Source organism: Schistocerca piceifrons, chromosome 1, assembly GCF_021461385.2.
Source record: "Schistocerca piceifrons isolate TAMUIC-IGC-003096 chromosome 1, iqSchPice1.1, whole genome shotgun sequence".
Classification (NCBI taxonomy): Eukaryota; Metazoa; Arthropoda; class Insecta; order Orthoptera; family Acrididae; genus Schistocerca; species Schistocerca piceifrons.
In genome coordinates, this window is record NC_060138.1 from 1,233,624,451 (window position 1) to 1,233,649,231 (window position 24,781).

General features: G+C 41.5%; 1 protein-coding gene across 1 annotated transcript in view; it reads right to left on the bottom strand.

Annotated features, from left to right (window-relative positions):
* The window catches only part of LOC124780139 (Down syndrome cell adhesion molecule-like protein Dscam2), a 513,871-nt gene that overhangs the window by 216,826 nt on the left and 272,264 nt on the right, over positions 1-24,781 (bottom strand). The window contains exons 14-15 of the mRNA XM_047253759.1: positions 13,075-13,216; positions 4,513-4,661 (exon numbers count right to left, since the gene is read on the bottom strand). Of these exons, the coding sequence (XP_047109715.1) occupies positions 4,513-4,661; positions 13,075-13,216 (291 nt within the window). The remainder of the gene's footprint in view (positions 1-4,512; positions 4,662-13,074; positions 13,217-24,781) is intronic.

Sequence of the window (24,781 nt, forward strand, 5' to 3'; positions counted from 1 at the left end):
TAGCTGCATGAAACAATGAAAAAAAAAAAACAGTTGGAAAATTAGCCTTTGGCCAACAAGGCCTTTGTCAAAAATAGACAGCACACACACACACACACACACACACACACACACACACACACACACACACACACACACACATGACCACAGTCTCTGGCAGCTAGTGATGAACATGAACCGAGTATGGCTCCAGCTGCCAGAGACTGTGGTCATGTGTGTGAGAGTTGCGTTCGCATGTGTGTGTTGTCTATTTTTGATGCGACCTTGTTGGCCGAAAGCTAACTTTCCAACAGTCTTTTCATTGTGTCTTTCTGCAACTCAGCATCTCCATTATATGGTGAGTAGCAACTATCCGTTTCATAATATTGAAGTATAGGAACATGTTAAGACAGACACTGAGTGTACTGATATAACAGATGGAAAGTTAAATACGGTATAATCGTAATACCAAGCAGTTATTCAAAAAATTAAGTTCCATATGCATTGCCTGGAAAAAAAAGAAAAGGAAAAGAAGTGAAACACCCAGAAGACAAGGTTGAATGTCAATATAGCTTCATCATATACACACCATCAGCAGGTGTGTTGATGATTAGAGATGCAATTCTCTTTGACATACAGAATAGCCACAAGAGTGCATTAGTGTTACTCTTGTTAGTGTTGTTACAATACCTGGTAGGGTATATAAGGGGCATGAACAGCATCACATGTTGAATGATCATGTGAAGGCCACAGAGTTGCTGCATGCTCACGTCATACAGCATTATTAGCATCTGGCAGAGTTTGAAAGGGGACTCATGTGAATTTCCACTTGGCTAACCACTTGAAACATGCAATATTCATATTTGTGGGGCACTCAGATCTGGCAGTGGCACACTTTTGGATTGCATGGGAATGTGAGAGCAAGCACACTCATTGTCAATGTTCTGGTCAACCCTGTCTAACCACCACACAGGAGGATTGCCGTATTGTGCACAAACCATGTCATAATGCCTTCTCACTCATGCCTACCATCCAAAAGTAAATAATGGAATCCTTTCAACATTCTGTGTCATCCTGCACCATTGATCAGAGCATGGCAGCAGCCAAACTAGTGAATTACTGTTCCATGCCTATGTTGCTGTTGTGTAACACAAACAACTGCGCTTGGAGTGGCGCCATAGCCAGGAAGCATGAACCATTGAGGGAAGGCACTGTATTGTGTTCAGCAATAAATCATGGTTCTGTAGTACACTAGACGACCATTCTCAGGAAGTATGATGGCAACCCGTGGAGAGGTCCCACTCTTCCGGTGTTTAGAAGAGACAAAGCAGTGTTTTTCCTGGCAGCACGATCTGAAGAGCTACTGGGTATGACTTCAGGTCTTCACTGACAGCACTGGAATGAGCTCTGATGGCACAAGGGTATGTCACTGACATCTTAAATCCTCCTTTGTTACCTCTCATTTATTGAGTACTGATAAAAAAGAGAAGAAGAAGAGTTACACTGGACCACGGCAGTTACATAGTTCTTTCATGAAGTAGGTTGTCTGCTTGACCAGAAGATACACTGAAGGTATATTTTTTAGACCTGACAGAAGGGTCTGACTCAAAACCAACAGGTTACTTCTAAGAAAACTGACATTATAACATTACAGATCCATTTCAGCATCTTTTAGACACATATCCAATGAATCATAAGTAAATTTCAAAAATTACATAAGCAATATATGATAAAGTGATAAATTTTCAATCCACTAGTATGCCTCTGGGTTACATTCTTGATCATTTTCTCTTCCTTATATACATTAATAACATGGTATTCCTTCTGCATATGCAGATGCCACCACACTCTTTTTCTATGGCAAAAAATAGACAGAGATAGAAGTTTTTGCAATGACTAGTGTAACAGAAACAATTAAATACTTCATTGATCCTGCCCAGAAAGTGAACTTCAGTACAAATTAGTGATTGACATTCAAAAGAGGTAATTCCTGCTACACCAGTGTAAATAGTGTACGTAGAATTCTGAAAATATGGTACCTGTAAATCTGTTGGTATACATATGGTTGAAGAGCTTCAAGGCAAAAATTATTCCTTTCTTACGTATGAGACTGAATTTTGGAGATGTGCAGCAGACATACACATACATACAATAATACTAGACAGAAAAAGACAATATGGATTATACATAGAGTAGGCCATAGAGAATCTTGGTGTGAAGGGCTTGTGCAACATGAATACATAACAATGTATTCTTTAAACCTTTTAAAATACATTTAAATTTTTGCAGCCACAAAATAAAGCAAATATAAATTGTGATGTGCATGAGTGCAACACCATGACAAAATTAAAAATCATAGACTGAAGCTCACTTATCACTGTTCTAACTTGGTTTAACAAGCTACCAAACTCACTACAAATTGCAAGTGGAACGATCTCAACATATATTAAAATTATATTTTGACAAAAAATTGTTTAATCCTCTTCAAAAAATTTTACATGGGAATTCTTATGTATTACATACTGCTTGTATTATTAATCAGTCTGAAGCAGTAGAACATGAACTATGATGTAATAAATATGTGAAGTAGATATAAGGGAAAGTCCAGGTTGAGATATAAACAATATAATGAAAAAAAATAGATCACTACTCGTCATAAGTTTCAGATAGGCACAGCAAAAAGACTTATGCACGTTGAGCTTTTGGCCAAAGCCTTCTTCAGAAAAGATAAAACACAAACATTCATGCAGGCAAGTACACCTCACACACATATGACCACTGTCTCCAGCTGCACCAGCCAGAATGCAACTATCGCCTCAAATGAAAGCAGCAATCCGGAGTGGAGTGGAGAAAGGCAAGGAATAGCTGGTATGGCTGGAGTGAGAGCAGAGCTGTGTCTGGCAGAGCATTCAGGGATTCGATGATAGCAGAACTTGTCCTTCCATGTGCAGCATTGCAGGGGATTGGGGGATGAAGTGAGGGGTGAAAAGGGGAGTGGAAATGGAGAGGATCAGACAAGGAGAAATGTCTGGAGGGAATGTTGGCAGAGAACAGTGCACAATGAGGGTGACAGGATGTGAAATGGGAGAAAGTGATCGGACAGAAGGCTGGGATAATTTTGGGAGGAGAGAATGTGTATTAAGGGTAACTGCCACCTGTACAGCTCAGAAAATCTGGTGGAGGAGGGGAGAATCTGAATGGGCTGGGTTGTGAAGCAGCCATCCTGACACACCACCAGTCCTCCCACCATTCCCAATCCTCCCACCACCTCCGAGAACCATATACAAAGGAACACCACCTTCATCACTCAATACCGCCCTGAACTGCAACAACTGAATCATCACACCCTGAAATGAGGGACATCTTACCCACGATTCTTCCCACCTCTCCTAATGTGGCACTCTATCACCCACCCAACTTTCACAACATCCTAGTACATCCCTTTGCCACTCCCAATCCCATCCCATCCCCTTGCCTGCACAATCCACACACTCAGCATTTCCTATTCCAGTCCTGTCACAGGCTTATCCTAACCCATCAGAGGCCAGGCCACCTGTGAAAGCAGACATGTCATTTGCCAGCTCTGATGTAATCACCACACAGCTTTTTACATTGGTATGACTACCAACCAGCTGTCCTTGAGGATGAATGGCCACCACCAAACAGTGGCCAAGCACAAAGTGAACCACTTTGTGGCACAACATGTGGCTGAACATAACACACTTGATTTCTATGGCTGCTTCACAACTTGGGCCATCTGGATCCTCTCCTCCATCCTCAGCTTTTCTGAACTTCACAGATGGGAGTTATCTTTACAACACATTCTCCACTCCTGAAATAGTCCTGGCCTCAACCTATGGTAACCTATTGCCCCCACACCCTTCATCCAACAGTATCTACCCGCTTTGTCCATTCACCTCCTCCCATTTCATGTCCCCTAAGCCTCATTGCATTCCTTGCTCTCTGACAGTGCACCCACCAGTCTTTTCCCCTTCTCTGCTCCTCTCTTTTTGCAATCACCTGCCCCCTTCCTCCCTCCCCCACAGCCTCCCAGTGCCGCACTTGGCAGCCTTGTCCTGCTGCCATTTAGTCCCCACACACTCTGGCAGGCAGCGCTCTTCTCTTGACCCAGCAATACCTTGCTATTCCTCCCCCTTGTCCACCACACTATGTGTGTGTGTGTGCTTGTGTGCGCATGTTCTTTTCTGAAGAAGGGTTTGGCTGAAATCTCAATATGTAATGGTCTTTGCACTGTGCCTGTCTGCAAGTCAATGTGTTGTCTTTGCAGAGAGTATCAATCTGTCCTTTTTGTCATATTATCATATTGTAGACTGCCAATTTAAATTTATTACCCCTTGCCTACAACTTTAGTATAAGACTTAGTGTATGATGACAGAGATATATAATAAAATACAAGACAATGCAGTCAACTATCATAGAATAATGAACAAAGAACATTCCTAAGCAGGTAATACTATTTCCAAACAAAATACATCCTCCAAATATTAGTAAAACATGTGCACACTGTCCTACCTTGTACAGCCAAATGAATTAACAGCTCACTGTGACCAAAGACATTGCCTGCCTGACAGATGTACAGACCAGAGTCCTCTCTGTTAGATTTGCTTATGATCAGTTTTGATGAAATACCTCTGTCCGTCTTGATTTCTGACACACTTAACCTGTTAACAGAGCATTAGAAATTTTATTAGTACTACAGCTCCTGTACAGCATATCATGTAGAAATTGTAAAATTAAAATTTGATAATGTCAGCTTGTAATATACAGGGTGTTACAAAAAGGTACGGCCAAACTTTCAGGAAACATTCCTCACACACAAAGAAAGAAAATATGTTATGTGGACATGTGTCCGGAAACGCTTACTTTCCATGGTAGAGCTCCTTTTATTACTTCTCTTCAAATCACATTAATCATGGAATGGAAACACACAGCAGCAGAACATACCAGTGTGACTTCAAACACTTTGTTACAGGAAATGTTCAAAATGTCCTCCGTTAGTGAGGATACATGCATCCACCCTCCATCGCATGGAATCCCTGATGCGCTGATGCAGCCCTGGAGAATGGCGTATTGTATCACAGCCGTCCACAATACGAGCACGAAGAGTCTCTACATTTGGTACCGGGGTTGTGTAGACAAGAGCTTTCAAATGCCCCCATAAATGAAAGTCAAGAGGGTTGAGGTCAGGAGAGCGTGGAGGCCATGGAATTGGTCCACCTCTACCAATCCATCGGTCACCGAATCTGTTGTTGAGAAGTGTACGAACATTTCAACTGAAATGTGCAGGAGCTCCATCGTGCATGAACCACATGTTGTGTCGTACTTGTAAGGCACATGTTCTAGCAGCACAGGTACAGTATCCCGTATGAAATCATGATAACGTGCTCCATTGACCGTAGGTGGAAGAACATGGGGCCCAATCAAGACATCACCAACAGTGCCTGCCCAAATGTTCACAGAAAATCTGTGTTGATGACGTGATTGCGCAATTGCGTGCGGATTCTCGTCAGTCCACAAATGTTGATTGTGAAAATTTACAATTTGATCACGTTGGAATGAAGCCTCATCCGTAAAGAGAACATTTGCACTGAAATGAGGATTGACACATTGTTGGATGAACCATTTGCAGAAGTGTACCTGTGGAGGTCAATCAGCTGCTGATAGTGCCTGCACATGCTGTACATGGTACGGAAACAACTGGTTCTCCCATAGCACCCTCCATACAGTGACGTGGTCAACGTTACCTTGTACAGCAGCAACTTCTCTGACGCTGACATTAGGGTTATCGTCAACTGCACGAAGAATTGCCTCATCCATTGCAGGTGTCCTTGTCGTTCTAGGTCTTCCCCAGTCACGAGTCATAGGCTGGAATGTTCCGTGCTCCCTAAGACGCCAATCAGTTGCTTCGAACATCTTCCTGTCGGGACACCCTCCTTCTGGAAATCTGTCTAGATACAAACGTACCACGCCACGGCTATTGCCCCGTGCTAATCCATACATCAAATGGGCATCTGCCAACCCCTCATTTGTAAACATTGCACTGATTTCAAAACCACGTTCGTGATGAACACTAACCTGTTGATGCTACGTACTGATGTGCTTGATGCTAGTACTGTAGAGCAATGAGTCGCATGTCAACACAAGCACCGAAGTCAACATTACCTTCCTTCAATTGGGCCAACTGGCGGTGAATCGAGGAAGTACAGTAAATACTGACGAAACTAAAATGAGCTTTAACATGGAAATTAAGTGTTTCCGGACACATGTCCACATAACATCTTTTCTTTATTTGTGTGTGAGGAATGTTTCCTGAAAGTTTGGCCGTACCTTTTTGTAACACCCTGTATGTCACACTGAAAGGTCTACACCACATTTCATCAGTTAAGGGGTCAGGTGACTTGGTAACTACATCTACAGCTATACCCTCCAAACCAGTGTCAAGTGCATGGGCAGAAGAAACTGCTCACTGTATCACATAACTAATGACAGATGGCAATCTATAAACACGGACAACAGAATGTTGAAAGATATAAAAACAAAATGCTATTAGGAACAGTGCCAAATATCTTCAGTCCATATTCTCAAGTAAAGTTCTGTTGTAGTTGTATCAGAGTTCCATCCATGACAAACAGGGTCCACCAAAATTATGCCATAGCCAATATGGTAACACATAGGTGCAAACTCCACTTCTCACAACACTGACTTAGGCCAGCTCTGGGCAACCTTGTATGTTGAAGTCTAGCATGGTCCCATAAGAGGGTGCACCTGAGGAGTAGTGCCATTTGAGTAGTGGCGGCATACTAGCTGATGGTCATTTGTACCAGCTAACCAGATTCCATGGTAGCAGCAGGTGTGACCACTACACGCCTGTCCCCCCCTCCCCTTCCAACACCAAGCTGTGAATTCTAGGGAAGAAGAAGAGGTTAATGCATGGTCCGGAGGAGCTGCCACCTGGGAAGGCAGCAGGTTGACATCCATTGGCATTGCTGTGGAATGCTGAGGCAAGGTGAGGCTTAATGTGAGATGTTCAGGTCACCTCGGGTCAAGACAGTCCTTCAGAAGCAGAGAAGTGGTTGGCTATTGATCTTGATAGTGGACGGGAAGTTGGTTTCAATGGCACCACAGAAGTTTGTGGCAGACACCATGGTATAAAACATAGACCCGTGGTGGGCGGAGATTGTTCTGCAGATCCAGGATGGGTGGAACCTGCCCACCAGGAAACAATAGACCATCCATTTCATCAAAACTGCTTGCAGCAGCATTAGAAAAAGTTTCCAGATTTTTAAAATGGGGAACCAGTGATGACATACGGGTTAACAGAAAAGTAGGTCATAATGTTCATTGTAATAACATTCAGATAATCAATGTATAATCAATGTAACTCACTGATAGATAGGTTACTTTTCATTCCATAGATCAATAGTGAAGAGACCCTGAAGGATGGAGAATACGTCATGAAAGGTAGAGGAACCAAGAAAATTCTTTGCAGAATTTGAAGACATAAAAAAATACCTAATGAAAAGTGAGTAAATAATGTCAGAAATTAAGCAGGAACACCAAGAATATTTGTAGCTTAAGGCTATTATGCAAGGCAATGCATGTATTATGTAGCAGTGAATGTGAAATTGTTGAGGATGGTAATGATGAAGACAGTAAAAAGTACTCTCTGCCCAGAGTTGGTTGGAGGACATTGGGCATTTTTCTCACAAGCAGCATAGTGTTTGCACTAATATCCCCCTCCCCTCTCCAATGTTTCCCTCCAACATAAGTTGCCTTTCCTTCAGCTCTTGGATATGACATTGAAAAAAAAAATTGTGAAGGGTGTTGCCTTTTTGTTTACAATAAGTACCACAGAGTCCTCTATAAGTGAAATAAATTCCTGTATCTTGTTCCAATGTTAAATATTATGTGAGCTATTAATTCTTTTCCATTTAAAGTAATTCCTGAGAGTTTTAAAAGCTATTAGTTGAAAAATTTTGTTGCTATGTAGGCAGGGTGGCAAAAAATTGACACTGCAAAAGTGTGCAAAAGCAAAAACATTGCGGTAAACAAGGTGCTTGTGAAATAGCTCTGAATTTGTGATTACACACTGCCAATGATTTCAGTATGAGATAGTGTCTGAGTCAGTACAAAATTATTTGAACTGCAAACTTTTCCATTAAGATTTCATCTAATTAGGTTCAAATTTCACAAAATTAAATACATCTTTGGAAGAAAAGAAGTAGTTGTATGCATCTCAATAGCTCACACAATAAGGCAGTACCATGGAAAGAAGGAAAGGCTGAAAGATGTGAGGAATACATAGTGAGTCTATATAAGGGAAATAAACATAAAGATGATGTTACAGAGAGAGAAAGGCCACTGGAATAGACAACATATCCCCTGAATTATTGAGATACTTAGGAGAGCCAGTCATGACAAACATATTCTACAGGGTGTGCATGATACACAAGACAGGTGAAGTACCTTCCAACATGAAGAAGACTGTAATAATTCCAAAGGTGAAAGGTGCTGAATAATATGATAATTACTAAACCATCAGTTTAATGAGATAGGTTATTTGCAGAACAATGGAAAAGTTGGTGGAAACTGACCTCAGCGAAGATCAGCTTGGGTCTGTGAGAAATATAGGGCTATATATGAGGTAAATACTGACTGCATGATGTAGCTTACAAGAAAGATTAAAAAAATGCAAACCTACCTTAAAAGCATTTGTTGACTTAGAGGAAGCTATTGATTGGAATAATCTCGTTGAAATTGTGAAGGTAGCACAAGTAAAGTACAGGCAGTGAAAAGTTATCTTCGGCTTGTACAGAAATCAGATTGCACTCATAAGAATTGAGCGCATGAAAGTGAAGCAGTGGTTGAGAAGGGAGTGATGTAGGATTATAGCTTATCCCACATGTTTTTCAGTCTGTACATTGGGAAAGCATTAAAGGAAACCATGGAGAAATTTGGAAAAGGAATCAAAGTTCATGGAGAAGAACAAAAAAATTGAATTTTGCTAGTGACATTTCAGTTCAGTCAGACATGGCAAAAAACTTCTAAGATCAGTTGAATGAAACAGAACATTTCTTGGAAACAGGTTATAAGACAAACAGAAACAGAAGTAAAACAAGGGTAATGGAATAAACAGGGTGGAGAGAAAAAGGTGTTAGAAAATATTTCTCTACTGTGGTTGATAGTACGCCATAAATGATTCAACTTGTGATATTGCTGTAATATGGTTATAAAAATTCTATAACTCTCCCACCGATGTCTCAGTTTCCATTTCAGAATGGAAGCACTAACACTGGAACAGTGTTTGTTGCTCATAAAGACATTTCATGCAAATTCTGGATGTATCTTTGTGGTGAGATGCATATTCAACAGCACACTGGTCCAAGAATAGCACCTCCCTGAATGACCACTTCTCAATGACATTACTGTACAGAATTGAAGTCAAAAGTTGCAACAAAATTCAGGCATCCTCTGATACAGATTTTGTGTAATGTTTTCCCTGTTTTTTAACAGGTTGATGATTTATTTGAAAAGACTGGAGACCTACACAATTCCAGGAAGGGCCACATAGGATGACCAGCCTCAGTTTTAGCCTTGAAGAGTGTGGAGCGAGCGAGGACCCTATACATGACAATCTCACTACATCAAGACATGTAGCACAGTAACATGAGATGTCATGACGGTCTCTCCAGAGGACAATGAAAGAGAAACTTAATCTTTTCCCCTAAAAAATTCAGTGCTAATAACTGTTGAAGGATAGGGATGTGGTGTTCTGATATTATTTTGGAAATAAGAAGCCTAAGGCGTTTGAAAATGGAACAGTCATTTTGGATCAGACCTGGTTTAATGATGATGCACACTTTGATCTTCATGGGTATGTCAACAAACAGAAATGGCACTACTGGGTTACTGAGGTTACTGACAGTCCACATGTTCAAGCTACTAAAAAAAGAGAAAAAAATCAATGTTTGGTGCACAATCAGTGCACAATGCATTATTGGAACTATTTTTTATTGACAGGCAGGTACTGGAACACAAATTTATACTGGCTGTACAACATGGCCGAATGTTCTGAAGCTACCGGTTCAGGCAGTGTGGAGCACATCCACACCACACTGTGGAGGTCTTAGAATTCTGTCAGGAAAGATTTAAAGTTCAGACTGTTGTCCTGAACACCTTAGCATTCACTGGAAGTGATGTGGAGTGGCTCCCTATAGTCCTGCATTCAGCCTTTATGGTTATTTCTAATGGGATTACCTGAAGAACAGAGTCTTCAAAGATGAATCTGCAGCACTCCAGGATGTTGGTAGTCCAATTTCCAGAGAGATTCACGCAGTCTAAAATAATGTTGTTCAGAAAGTCATTACAGAATTCAGTTAAAGTCTCTACACAACACATTGTTGCAGAAGGAAATCACTTTGAAAATTGTCTGTATTAAATTAGGGTTGTCTGTCCAAGTTATGTTGTAGGACACAAAAACTTTCTAACACCTATTTTGCACCATCCTGTAGTTGAATTAAATCAGATGATGCTCAGGGAATTACAAATGAAACAAGACACTAAAAATAGTAGATAATTTTTGCTGTTTGGGCAGCAAAATGATTAATGATGGCTGAAACAGAAAGGATATAAAATGGGGACTAGCTATTGTAGTAAAAACATTTATGGAAGGGGGGATTTTGTTAACATCTAATAAAAATTTAAATCCAGTTAGAAATGCAACTTTGTATAGACGTGAAACATAGATGACAAGCAGTTTAGACAAGAAGAGGATTAAAATTTTTAAAATGAGATGCTAAGTTTAAAATTAAATGGGTAGATCAAGTAACTAATGAGGATACACTGAATAGAAGTACAGAAAAAAGAAATTTACGGGACAACTTGAATAAAAGAACGGATCAGTTGATAGGACATATTGTTAGGGAGCAAGAAATTATCAATTTAATAAAGGAGAGAAGGGGGGGGGGGGGGGGGTAAAAACTGTTGAAGGAGGCTAAGGGATGAATAGAGTCAGCAGGTCCAAATGAAATGAAGGTTGCAGTATAAGAGATTTCCACAGAAAAGACTAATGTGGACAGCTGCATCAAACTAGTCTGTGGACTGAAGACAACAACTATAACAATAACAACAACCACTACCACCTTGCACAACTTTTGGGAATATAGTACATGCATTGTGGGATATGGGCAAATTTTTCTCCTGATGTAAGATAACATCTAACACACCAATATTGTCCAAGATGGATAGGTCAAACACAGCCTGCAGCTTGTCCTCCAAGGTCAGCTGACCTCAATCCTTTGAATTTTTCAGTTTAACATCACCTCAGAAGTGAAGTATACAGCACTCCCATTGATATGGCCAAAGAACTGGAGCAGCAATTTGTACAATCTTGTCAACATTCATGACATGATTTGGGGAGTGTTTGAATGAATTTGTAACTTACTGCTCGGACAAGTGCAATGTTGCATCCGAGTGTGAGAATGACAGCTGGAAAACCTTGTTTAACAGGTACAAGTATACATAAATTTTACTTTTAACACATAACGTGTTGAAGTAGTATTGTATTTCTTGTTAAGGTAGGCCATGGGTGAAATGTGAGATCATGTAGATGGAACTTAATGAAGAAGTTTAGATTTCATATAAATTTGTACTAACCTGGAAAATATTTCACACGTAAGTTTGTAACCACACATTCACAGTTATCTCACAAATGGATCAGTTACAGCCTGATATTTACTAGAACATTTTTGCTTCTATGAGTATTGTTGTATAGGTTCACCCATGTCACTTGTCAGTTTTTGCTATTTATTATTTTTCACTTAGGCATCTCTGACAACCCTCTCAACTACGTACCCCAGGTGGCTGCTAGTGTCACTTTGTCCTTAAACCAACCCTGCATCTTCCACACAGTTTATGGAAATCTACAGAGTATAGGTATGTGTGGATGTTTGCTGGCACAGCTTATATGTGATAATGAGGGAAATGTTGTTCATCTCATCACTATTAAATTAAGTAATCAGTTGCTCCCCTGTCTTTCACCTGTTAGCAGATACTCATCACCAAACCCAGTGAAGCTATTGCTATCAGACAATGATACTAACCCATGTATAAAGATGATGTGAGTGATGTCACATGTGCAGAGACAGAACAGAACACTGACAATATTTATTTTGCTTCCATATTATTTTTTGAAAAGTAGGTATGGGGTAAAATGATCTGTAGCATAGCCTGAGATAGAGGTTAGGCTGAAAGGTGCTGGTTTGGTTATGAGTTGATGAAGCCAAAGAATGTGATGTCATGAAAGTAACTATAGTTTTTGTTATGGCATGAATTTTAGGTGTGCTGAATTTTGATGAGTGATTTATGATCATCATTTTGATAACATCATGGGTCAAATCAGATGGATGGTACTGGGAAGATCAATATTTTTCCTGATATGTTACTCAACTATCAACAGTCTGTCATCTTCCACAGTTTGGTGACAATTTGGCATATCCTCAGGCTGATGACAATCATCATATATTTAACCATTGAACCTCTAAACAGACCACAAATGCAGTCAATTATGAAACATACACAATCCATTTGGGCAACCACTGTCCACAATTAAAAAATATGCTCTGCAAACCAGTATAGTGTTCACAAAAGAAGCTACTACATGGCACCAGCTCTCTTCCTCATTAGACTTAAGACTGGAACATGGAGAAATTGACTGAATCTATACCTCCATGTTATTTTTATGATCCCTTACAATCAGCTGGTCTCCAAATTCTTTTAACTTCAAGAGGACTCAACAACATTCTTGAATGACTCAAGACTGGACTGCACAACAACTTTAAATGTGGTCTTCAAGATTTGTGGCAGTAACAGTGACAAGATAGTGAAAGTAATATTGTATATGAATTACACCATAAATAGCACAAATTATGAAATTTAGCTTCACTGAACTTTTTGTGCCCTTCTATTACTTTTATGGCAGTTCATGCCAAGCATTCATTTGTGTCTGCACCAGGATTTATTGACTTTGATCCATCTGTAAGACTCACAATATTTGGATAAAAGAGAATTACTTACCTGTAACTGTGATGCAACCGTTGTCCATTGAAGAGCCAGTCAACCTGAATAGGATGGTCTCCTCTGACATCACACTGTAACATTACCTGATCACCACGTCGAGCAGTGGCAGTCTTCTCCACCACATCAAAACTAACTGGTTCTGCAAAATTAAAATTCATTATCACAGTTAATAATTTAGCCAATTATTATAACTAATAACTATAAGTTCACAAATATTCTGCCACAGTTTTTAGTAATAACAATAAAGCAAACAATCAAGAATAATAAACAGCTTATAGGGAACGCCAATGAGAATAAGAAACTAAATTAAAAATTCTTCTCAATAGACTGATTTCATCAATAGACAAGTCCCCAACAATCAGTCTCTTCTACTCGTCTCATCTGATAAGTCCCCCTGACTTGGATTCTGGGTGACGTTTTTGAACTCCACCCCTTTTCCTAAGCCTCTCCAGTCCTATTCCTACACCCCTATTCCTTCCCCTTCAACCTTTCTGTCTGAAGAAGGAGTCACTGGATCCGAAAGCTTGTATAAGTAAAAACTTTTTTTTATACATGTGTCCTCAGGCCACCACTTGGTAAGTAGATTTTTTATCTATCCAATTACAAAAGCATACAAAGAGGTTTTCTAGGAAGATTATGTCTTGTGTTATGAGTATTTTACATTTATACTGATGTATTCTTGGGCAAGGGTCTGGTACCAGACTAAATTAATTCTTCATTCCATGGATCTGTACTGAGGAAACATGCGTGAATGTGGAACATTATTATGTGATATTGATAAAAATATAGTAATAATAATACATACATGCAGTACAACAACTGGTTCCACTTCAAAATTAGTCAATGGAATAGAAGGAGTTGGTCACAAGTAAGTTTTCGGGGCGCTCTTAAACTGAAACTTATTTGTAACAAAACTTTTTATGGTTCTTAGCAAGTTATTGAAGGTGTGTGTTTCTGAATAGTGGATCCCTTTTTGGGCAAAAAAAGTTCTCATTCCTAGTATACATTTTGTGAAATGAGCTGTTTACTGGAATATATTACTTGAAGTGTGAGCCCAAAATTATGGAATGAAAGTAAGCTCCATATGTGAGCTTTTCTATTTTTATGTCACCTATGTCTGATAACTTTGACATTGCAAATAAGGATTTGTTTAGGCATTTCAGCAGTTCTGCGGTATACTTTTTCCAACTTAATTAGTTACATGTTCCAAAGAACATTTGAACAGTTCTTTTACTCAACTGATGTGGAATGAGTCAGATTATGGGAAAATATATGCACTTTAGTGTTAACGTTAAGGAACACTATTTTTTTTCCTTTTACCCCTCTCAGGTTATATCCCCAGGCACTTTAACACTGCGAGACCTCTCCTATCTGCGCTTCTTCACACTTTATGCATATGCTGAGTGGAACTGCATGTAGTGAGACTTTTGAAAGTTTAATTACAAGTGATTTGGCCATAAGTCATTTATTGATGTCTAGGAAAACGTCATTAGCAGTCCTTTTTTTAAACTGTGCTTGACTTGTTATTTACTGCAATACTTACATCATCTGCAAGCAAAGAAAACTCTTCGGCTGTCAGTGTATCTGATGAGAGGTCATTTATGCACACAAGAAAAAGTTATGGCCCTATGACAGCTACTTGTGGGACACTACACATAATTATGTACTTCCCAATCAGATGACGACTGACAGCTTAATTCACTGGTCTCTCGTACTGCTACCCTCTGTTTCCTGTTCGTGAGATATGACTTTAAGCATTTTGTGGAAAATCTCATATAAAGATGTGAAACAAATACTAACAAAGAGATAGAGGGGCTGGCCAGTACTTACCTCAGCTCAGTACAGCCGATAGATACACAAAAAACAGAACCGAAAATTTACGTTCCTAGCTTTCGGAACAAACGTTCCTTCATCAGGGAGGAGAGGAGAAAGAAAGGGAAGAAGGGAAAGTGGATTAAATTACTCACAACCCAGGTTATGAAGCAACAGGGAAAGGAAAACAGGGAGAGTAGCAAGGATGGAGGCATGGTTGTCAGAGGGAAGCCAAAGATATTCTACTGTAAGTACTGTGCCAGCTTCAAACCAAAGAGGATGCATACAGAAGTAAAGAGGTATATAGTATAAAAATAAACACAACTATGGAGGATGAAAAGATGCATGAAAGGCTAAAGAAGAATGGGAAAGAGGAGAAGACTGAAGAGTAAATGGGAGTGAGGTTGTTTAACGTAGGTTCAGTCCAGGGGAATGGCGGGATGAAAGGATGTGTTGGAGTGCAAGTTCTCATCTCCGCAGTTCAGAGGGACTGGTGTTGGGTGGGAGAAGCCAAATGGCACATACGGTGTAGCAGGTTCCTAGGTCCCTAGAATTATGCTGGATGGCATGCTCCGCCACTGGGTATTGGACATCTCCTAGGCAGACAGTTCGTCTGTGTCCGTTCATGCGTTCAGCCAGTTTAGTTGTTGGAATGAGATTTTCACTCTGCAGCGGAGTGTGCGCTGATATGAAACTTCCTGGCAGATTAAAACTGTGTGCCCGACCGAGACTCGAACTCGGGACCTTTGCCTTTCGCGGGCAAGTGCTCTACCAACTGAGCTACCGAAGCACGACTCACACCCGGTACTCACAGCTTTACTTCTGCCAGTACCTCGTCTCCTACCTTCCAAACTTTACAGAAGCTCTCCTGCGAACCTTGCAGAACTAGCATTCCTGAAAGAAAGGATATTGCGGAGACATGGCTTAGCCACAGCCTGGGGGATGTTTCCAGAATGAGATTTTCACTCTGCAGCGGAGTGTGCGCTGATATGAAACTTCCTGGCAGATTAAAACTGTGTGCCCGACCGAGACTCGAACTCGGGACCTTTGCCTTTCGCGGGCAAGTGCTCTACCAACTGAGCTACCGAAGCACGACTCACACCCGGTACTCACAGCTTTACTTCTGCCAGTACCTCGTCTCCTACCTTCCAAACTTTACAGAAGCTCTCCTGCGAACCTTGCAGAACTAGCACTCCTGAAAGAAAGGATATTGCGGAGACATGGCTTAGCCACAGCCTGGGGGATGTTTCCAGAATGAGATTTTCACTCTGCAGCGGAGTGTGCGCTGATATGAAACTTCCTGGCAGATTAAAACTGTGTGCCCGACCGAGACTCGAACTCGGGACCTTTGCCTTTCGCGGGCAAGTGCTCTACCAACTGAGCTACCGAAGCACGACTCACACCCGGTACTCACAGCTTTACTTCTGCCAGTACCTCGTCTCCTACCTTCCAAACTTTACAGAAGCTCTCCTGCGAACCTTGCAGAACTAGCACTCCTGAAAGAAAGGATATTGCGGAGACATGGCTTAGCCACAGCCTGGGGGATGTTTCCAGAATGAGATTTTCACTCTGCAGCGGAGTGTGCGCTGATATGAAACTTCCTGGCAGATTAAAACTGTGTGCCCGACCGAGACTCGAACTCGGGACCTTTGCCTTTCGCGGGCAAGTGCTCTACCAACTGAGCCACTGAAGCACGACTCACACCCAGTACTCACAGCTTTACTTCTGCCAGTACCTCGTCTCCTACCTTCCAAACTTTACAGAAGCTCTCCTGCGAACCTTGCAGAACTAGCACTCCTGAAAGAAAGGATATTGCGGAGACATGGCTTAGCCACAGCCTGGGGGATGTTTCCAGAATGAGATTTTCACTCTGCAGCGGAGTGTGCGCTGATATGAAACTTCCTGGCAGATTAAAACTGTGTGCCCGACCGAGACTCGAACTCGGGACCTTTGCCTTTCGCGGGCAAGTGCTCTACCAACTTCTGTAAAGTTTGGAAGGTAGGAGACGAGGTACTGGCAGAAGTAAAGCTGTGAGTACCGGGTGTGAGTCGTGCTTCGGTAGCTCAGTTGGTAGAGCACTTGCCCGCGAAAGGCAAAGGTCCCGAGTTCGAGTCTCGGTCGGGCACACAGTTTTAATCTGCCAGGAAGTTTCATATCAGCGCACACTCCGCTGTAGAGTGAAAATCTCATTCTGGAAACATCCCCCAGGCTGTGGCTAAGCCATGTCTCCGCAATATCCTTTCTTTCAGGAGTGCTAGTTCTGCAAGGTTCGCAGGAGAGCTTCTGTAAAGTTTGGAAGGTAGGAGACGAGGTACTGGCAGAAGTAAAGCTGTGAGTACCGGGTGTGAGTCGTGCTTCGGTAGCTCAGTTGGTAGAGCACTTGCCCGCGAAAGGCAAAGGTCCCGAGTTCGAGTCTCGGTCGGGCACACAGTTTTAATCTGCCAGGAAGTTTCATATCAGCGCACACTCCGCTGCAGAGTGAAAATCTCATTCTGGAAACATCCCCCAGGCTGTGGCTAAGCCATGTCTCCGCAATATCCTTTCTTTCAGGAGTGCTAGTTCTGCAAGGTTCGCAGGAGAGCTTCTGTAAAGTTTGGAAGGTAGGAGACGAGGTACTGGCAGAAGTAAAGCTGTGAGTACCGGGTGTGAGTCGTGCTTCGGTAGCTCAGTTGGTAGAGCACTTGCCCGCGAAAGGCAAAGGTCCCGAGTTCGAGTCTCGGTCGGGCACATAGTTTTAATCTGCCAGGAAGTTTCATATCAGCGCACACTCCGCTGCAGAGTGAAAATCTCATTCTGGAAACATCCCCCAGGCTGTGGCTAAGCCATGTCTCCGCAATATCCTTTCTTTCAGGAGTGCTAGTTCTGCAAGGTTCGCAGGAGAGCTTCTGTAAAGTTTGGAAGGTAGGAGACGAGGTACTGGCAGAAGTAAAGCTGTGAGTACCGGGTGTGAGTCGCGCTTCGGTAGCTCAGTTGGTAGAGCACTTGCCCGCGAAAGGCAAAGGTCCCGAGTTCGAGTCTCAGTCGGGCACACAGTTTAATCTGCCAGGAAGTTTCATATCAGCGCACACTCCGCTGCAGAGTGAAAATCTCATTCTGGAAACATCCCCCAGGCTGTGGCTAAGCCATGTCTCCGCAATATCCTTTCTTTCAGGAGTGCTAGTTCTGCAAGGTTCGCAGGAGAGCTTCTGTAAAGTTTGGAAGGTAGGAGACGAGGTACTGGCAGAAGTAAAGCTGTGAGTACCGGGTGTGAGTCGTGCTTCGGTAGCTCAGTTGGTAGAGCACTTGCCCGCGAAAGGCAAAGGTCCCGAGTTCGAGTCTCGGTCGGGCACACAGTTTTAACCTGCCAGGAAGTTTCAGTTTAGTTGTTGTCATACCGATGTGAAAGGCTGTGCAGTGCAGGCATATCAGTTGATAAATGACATGTGTAGTTTCACACGTGGCCCTGCCTTGAATTGTGTATGTTTTACCAGTAGCGGGGCTGGAGTAGGTGGTTGTGGGGGGATGCGTGGGGCAGGTTTTGCAGTGGGGTTGGTTACAGGAGTAGGAACCGCTGGGTAGAGAAGGTAGTCTGGGAATATTGTAGGACTTAACAAGGATGTTACAGAGGTTAGGGGGGCGACGAAAGGCAACTCTGGGTAGTGTGGGGAGAATTTTGTCAAGGGATGATCTCATTTCAGGGGTTGACTTGAGAAAGTCATATCCTTGGCGGAGTAATTTGTTGACCGTGTGGAGTATGTGGCAGAAGGACTGAGCTGTAGAAAATCCTAAAAATCCAAGGTCCCTCACAAGGCCTCACAACGGCTTCCATAGACTTACTCACTTCACCTGAGCCATGTAGCCGTACCTTCTACCTATTACCCAAAATCCACAAAGAGAACCATCCTGGCCGGCTCATTGTAGCAGGCTTCAAAGCCCCAACAGAACGTATCTCAGCTCTGGTAGACCAACACCTCCAGCCTAACACCTGCAGACTCCCATCCTACATCAAAGACACAAACCACTTCCTAGAACGCCTCAAATCCATTCCCACTCCTCTCCCACCTGAAACCTTTCTTGTCACCATTGATGCTACATCCATTTACACAAACATCCCACATACCCATGGTCTCTCTGCCCTTGAGCACTACCTCTCCCAACGCCCACCTGAAGATCTTCCAAAAACCTCGTTCCTTATCACACTTACCAACTTCATCCTCACCCATAATTACTTCACTTTTGAAGGCCAGACCTACAAACAAATCAGGGGAACAGCCATGGGAACCAGGATGGCTCCGTCCTATGCCAACCTCTTCATGGGCCGCATAGAGGAGGCTTTCCTGAAGACCCAACAGCTGCTTCCCCTGGCCTGGTATAGGTTTATAGATGACATCTTTGTGGTCTGGACTCATGGTGAAGAAACACTCCTTAATTTCCTCCATAACCTCAACTCCTTTTCAAATCTGAATTTCACCTGGTCCTTCTCCAAAACCCAAGCCACCTTCCTGGATGTTGACCTTCATCTTGTTGAAGCTCACATCCACACCTCTGTCCATATCAAACCCACAAACAAACAACAGTACCTTCACTTTGATAGCTGCCATCCATTCCACATCAAACGCTCCCTTCCCTACAGCCTAGGTATTCGTGGCAAATGTATCTGGCCAGTGACGAATCCCTCAACAATTACACCAATAACCTGACCAGTGCTTTCCTCTCCCGCAACTCTCCTGCAGGCCTTGTCCACAAACAGATCTCCCAAGCAATACATTCCTCCCCGTCAAACAACAATGTTCCTACCCCCAGACCACACAGAAGCATCCCCCTTGTCACCCAATATTATCCTGGCCTCGAAAACATCAACAAGAAGGGCAGTAGCCTTTTCAGTAGTTGAAGGGGCAACAGTGATTGACTGACCTGACCTTGTAATGTCAACAAAAATAGCCTTGCTGTGCTGGTACTGTGGATGACTGAAAGCAAGGGGAAACTACAGCCTTAGCTTTTCTTGGTGGCATGCAGCTCGACTGTATGGTTAAATGATTATGGCATCCTCTTGGGTAAAATACTACACGGTAAAATAATCCTTCATTCAGATCTCTGGGTGGGGACTACTCAGGAGGATGTTGTCATCAGGAAAAACAAAACTACTGATCTGTGTATTAGAGCATGGAATGTTAGATTCCATAATCGGGCAGGTAGATTAGAAAATTTAAAAAGGGAGATGGATAGGTTAAAGTTAGATGTAGTGGGAATTAGTGAAGTTTGGTGGTAGCAGGAATATGGCTTCTGATCTGGTGAATTCAGTGCAAAGTCAACTAGGGACAATGTAGGAGTAGGTTTAATAATGAATAAGAAAACAGAAATGCAGATAAGCTACTATGAACAGCATAGCAAATGCATTACTGTAACAAAGATAGACACGAAGCACTCACCCTGCACAATAATACAAGTTTATAATCATCGCTAACACTTCATCTGAGAATAATGAAAGAGGGCTGTGTACATGGAAGAGACGTGGAGACACTGGAAGGTTTCAGACTGATTAGATAATGATAAGATAGATATTTCATAACCAGATTTTAAACTGTAAGACATTTCCAGGGGCAGATGTTGACACTGACCACAATTTATTGGTTATAAATTGTAGATTAAAACTGAAGAAACTGGAACAAGGTAGGAAAATAAGGGCATGGGACCTGGATAAGTTGAAAGAACCAGAGCATATTGAAAGTTTCAGTGGGAGCATTAGGCAATGACTGACTAGACTGAGGGAAAGGCATGTGACAATGGGTAGGTTAAGAGATGAAACAGTGAAGGCAGCAGAAGATCAAACAGGTAAAAAAATCAAGACCTAGTAGAGATCCTCGGATAACAAAGGAGATATTGGATTTAACTGATGAAAGGAGACAATATAAAAATGCAGCAAATGAAGCAGGCAAAAGGGAGTACAAAAGTCTAAAAAATGAAACTGACAGGGAGTGCAATGGCTAAGCAGGAATGGCTAGAGGACAAAGGTAAGGATATAGAAGCATATATCATGAGGTGAAAGATAAATACTGCCTACATGAAAATGAAAGAGGCCTTTGGAGACAAGAAAAGCCACAATATGAATAACAAGAGCTCAGATGGAAAACTAGTTCAAAGCAAAGAAGAGAAAACTGAAAGGTGGAAGGAGTATATGGAGGGTCTGTACAAGGGAGATGAACTTGCAGGCAGTATTATAGAATGGAAGAGGATTTAGATGAAGAGTGGTTGGGAGACATGATACTGCAAGAAGAATTTGACAGAGCACAGAAAGATCTAAGTTGAAACAAGATGCCAGGAGTAGACAGGAGTCCTAAGACCTACTGACAGCCTTTGTAACAAAAGCCATGGCAAAAATCTTCCAACTGACATGTGAGATATATGAGACAGGTGAAGTATCCTGACTTCAAGAAGAATGTAGTAATTCCAATTCCAAGGAAAGTACGGTAAGTGCTGACAGATGAGAATATTATCAAACTATCAGTTTAATAAGTCATGGGTGAAAAATAGTAGCATGAATTTTTTACACAAGAATGGAAAAACTGGTAAAGGCTGACCTCGGGGAAGATCAGTTAGGATTCCAGAGAAACGTGGCCACATGTGAGGCAAGATTAACTCTATAGCTTCTAGTAGAAGATAGGTTAAGGATAAGTAAACTTGCTTTTATAGCATTTGTAGACTTAAAGAAAGCTTTTGACAATGTTGACCAGAATAATCTCTTTGAAATTCTGAAGGTATCAAGGGTAAAATACAGGGAGCGAAAGACTATTCACAACTTGTAAAGAAACCAGATTGTGGTTATAAGAGTTGAGGGGCATGAAATGGAAGTTGTGATTGAGAAATGAGTGAGACGGGGTTGTAGCTTCTCCCCAATGTTATTCAATCTGTACATTGAGCAAATAGTAAAGGAAACCAAAGACAATTTTGGAGGAGGAATTAATGTTCAGGGAGAAGAGATAAAAACATTGACGTTTGCCAAGGACATTGTAATTCTGTCAGAGGCATTAAATGACTTGGAAACGCATTTGAAGAGAATGGACAGTGTCTTGAAAGATGAACAACAAAAGCAAAATAAGGGTAATGGAATGTAGTTAAATTAAATATGCTGACCGAATTAGCTTAGGACTTGAGAAACTTAAAGTAGTAGATAAGTTTTGCTATTTGGCCAGCCAGATAACTGATAATGGTGGAGGCAGAGAGGATATAAAGTTTAGGCTGACAACTGCAAGAAAAGTGTTTCAGAAGTAAAGAAATTCGCTGACGTCAAATATAGATCTAAGTGTTACAAAGTGTTTTATGGAAATATCTGTATGGAGTGTTGACAAGTGTGGACATGAAACAAGGACAACAAACAGTTTACAGTGGAAGTGAAACATGGACAACAAACAGTTTAACCAAGAAGAGAATAGAAGCCTTTGGACTGTGGTGCTATAGAAGAATGCTGAAGATTAGATGGGTAGATCAAATAACTAATGAGGAGGCACTAAATAGAATTGGTGAGAAAAGAAGTTTGTGGCACAACCTGACTAGAAGAAGGGATGAGTTAATAGGACACATTCTGAAACATCAAGGGATCACCAATTTATACTGGAGGGATGTGTGTGTGTGTGTGTGTGTGTGTGTGTGTGTGTGTGTGTGTGTGTGTGTGTGTGTGTGTTGGGGGGGGGGGGGGGGAGGGGGGGCTAAAAATCATATAGGAAGACCCAGAGATGAATACATTAAGCAGAGAGTATAGCTTGCAGCAGTTACTCAGAGATGAAGAAGATAGACTAGCATGGATAACTGCATCTAACCAGTCTTCGGACTGAAGACCACAACAACAACATTATCTTTCATAATATTTTCAAGAATGCTGGTCAAAGTGAAATTTAGGCTGTAATTTGATGGCGTTTCTTGAACAGTGGTTTGATGTCGGCACATTTGAGCTGATGTTCCAGTGATAAAAGACTTATTGTACAAATAACTTAAGAGTTTCTAAATTTACAAGAACACTCATTTCATCATAACCACTTGACTTAAAAGATTTTAATATGGACATTATTTCTTGTTAAGTGATTGCCATATTCATGTAACTGAAGCTGTTTATAAAGGTTAGTCTTAGGTATTCTAGGGCATTATTTTCTAAACCTGACACTCCCATAGTATCTGTAACTGATATAAAATATTTGTTAAAGAGATTTGCCATGCTACACTCATCTGTTACCAATGTATCATCTACCCTTAAAGCTATCTGCTCCTGTCCCTTTCCAATTTTACCAGTCTCTTCTTTCTCTATATCCCACACTGTTTTTATTTTGTTGCCTGATGCTGCCATCTTCTTCTCATAGTGCATTTACTTACATGTCTGGTCTACTTTACTTAATGTTCTGCGCTATTCCTTGTAATAAGCTAATCATAAACAATGGAGCTGTTCTTGCCTGGCAGAGACAGTTTCTTTTTTTGCCATACAGTATACCTTTATTGCTTGAGGTAATGCATGATTTTGTTATAGACTTCTGTGTAATCTGAATTACCTTTAGAGGGAAGAGCTTTCCAACAACGTAATGACTCTATAAATGAATGTGCTATATTTTTCATTCATTTCGCGAACCCAGTGTAAGCAACTCCCAAGTTCATATTTTTGAGCACTTTTCTTACTAAATTTTTGATAGATTTATGCCTTGGATCTGCATGTTACGATCTGATAGGCTATTGATGACTAGTATTGTGACATGATTTTGTTCCTTTGATTTGGTTATAAAATATTATCAATGACTGTCTTTGAGCACTCAGCTGTCCTGTCTGGAAAGTTTACTGTAGGAAATAGATTGAATGACAATGTTATTGAGTGTAATAGATTTTTACTGGAAGAGTTTTTAGAAAATCTATGTAAAATTCCCCCCATGAACCATGGACCTTGCCGTTGGTGGGGAGGCTTGTGTGCCTCAGCGATACAGATAGCCGTACCGTAGGTGTAACCTCAACGGAGGGGTATCTGTTGAGAGGCCAGACAAACGTGTGGTTCCTGAAGAGGGGCAGCAGCCTTTTCAGTAGTTGCAGGGGCAACAGTCTGGATGATTGACTGATCTGGCCTTGTAACAATAACCAAAATGGCCTTGCTGTTCTGGTACTGCGAACGGCTGAAAGCAAGGGGAAACTACAGCCGTAATTTTTCCCGAGGGCATGCAGCCTTACTGTATGATTAAATGATGATGGCATCCTCTTGGGTAAAATATTCCGGAGGTAAAATAGTCCCCCATTCGGATCTCCGGGCGGGGACTACTCAAGATGACGTCGTTATCAGGAGAAAGAAAACTGGCATTCTACGGATCGGAGCGTGGAATGCCAGATCCCTTAATCGGGCAGGTAGGTTAGAAAATTTAAAAAGGGAAATGGATAGATTAAAGTTAGATATAGTGGGAATTAGTGAAGTTCGGTGGCAGGAGGAACAAGACTTTTTGTCAGGTGAATACAGGGTTTTAAATACAAAATCTAATAGGGGCAATGCAGGAGTAGGTTTAATAATGAATAAAAAAATAGGAGTACGGGTAAGCTACTACAAACAGCATAGTGAACGCATTATTGTGGCCAAGATAGACACGAAGCCCACACCTACTACAGTAGTACAAGTTTATATACCAACTAGCTCTGCAGATGACGAAGAAATTGATGAAATGTATGATGAGATAAAAGAAATTATTCAGGTAGTGAAGAGAGATGAAAATTTAATAGTGACTGGAATTCAAGAGTAGGAAAAGGAAGAGAAGGAAACATAGTAGGTAAATATGGATTGGGGCTAAGAAATGAAAGAGGAAGCCGCCTGGTAGAATTTTGCGCAGAGCATAACTTAATCATAGCTAACACTTGGTTTAAGAATCATGAAAGAAGGTTGTATACATGGAAGAACCCTGGA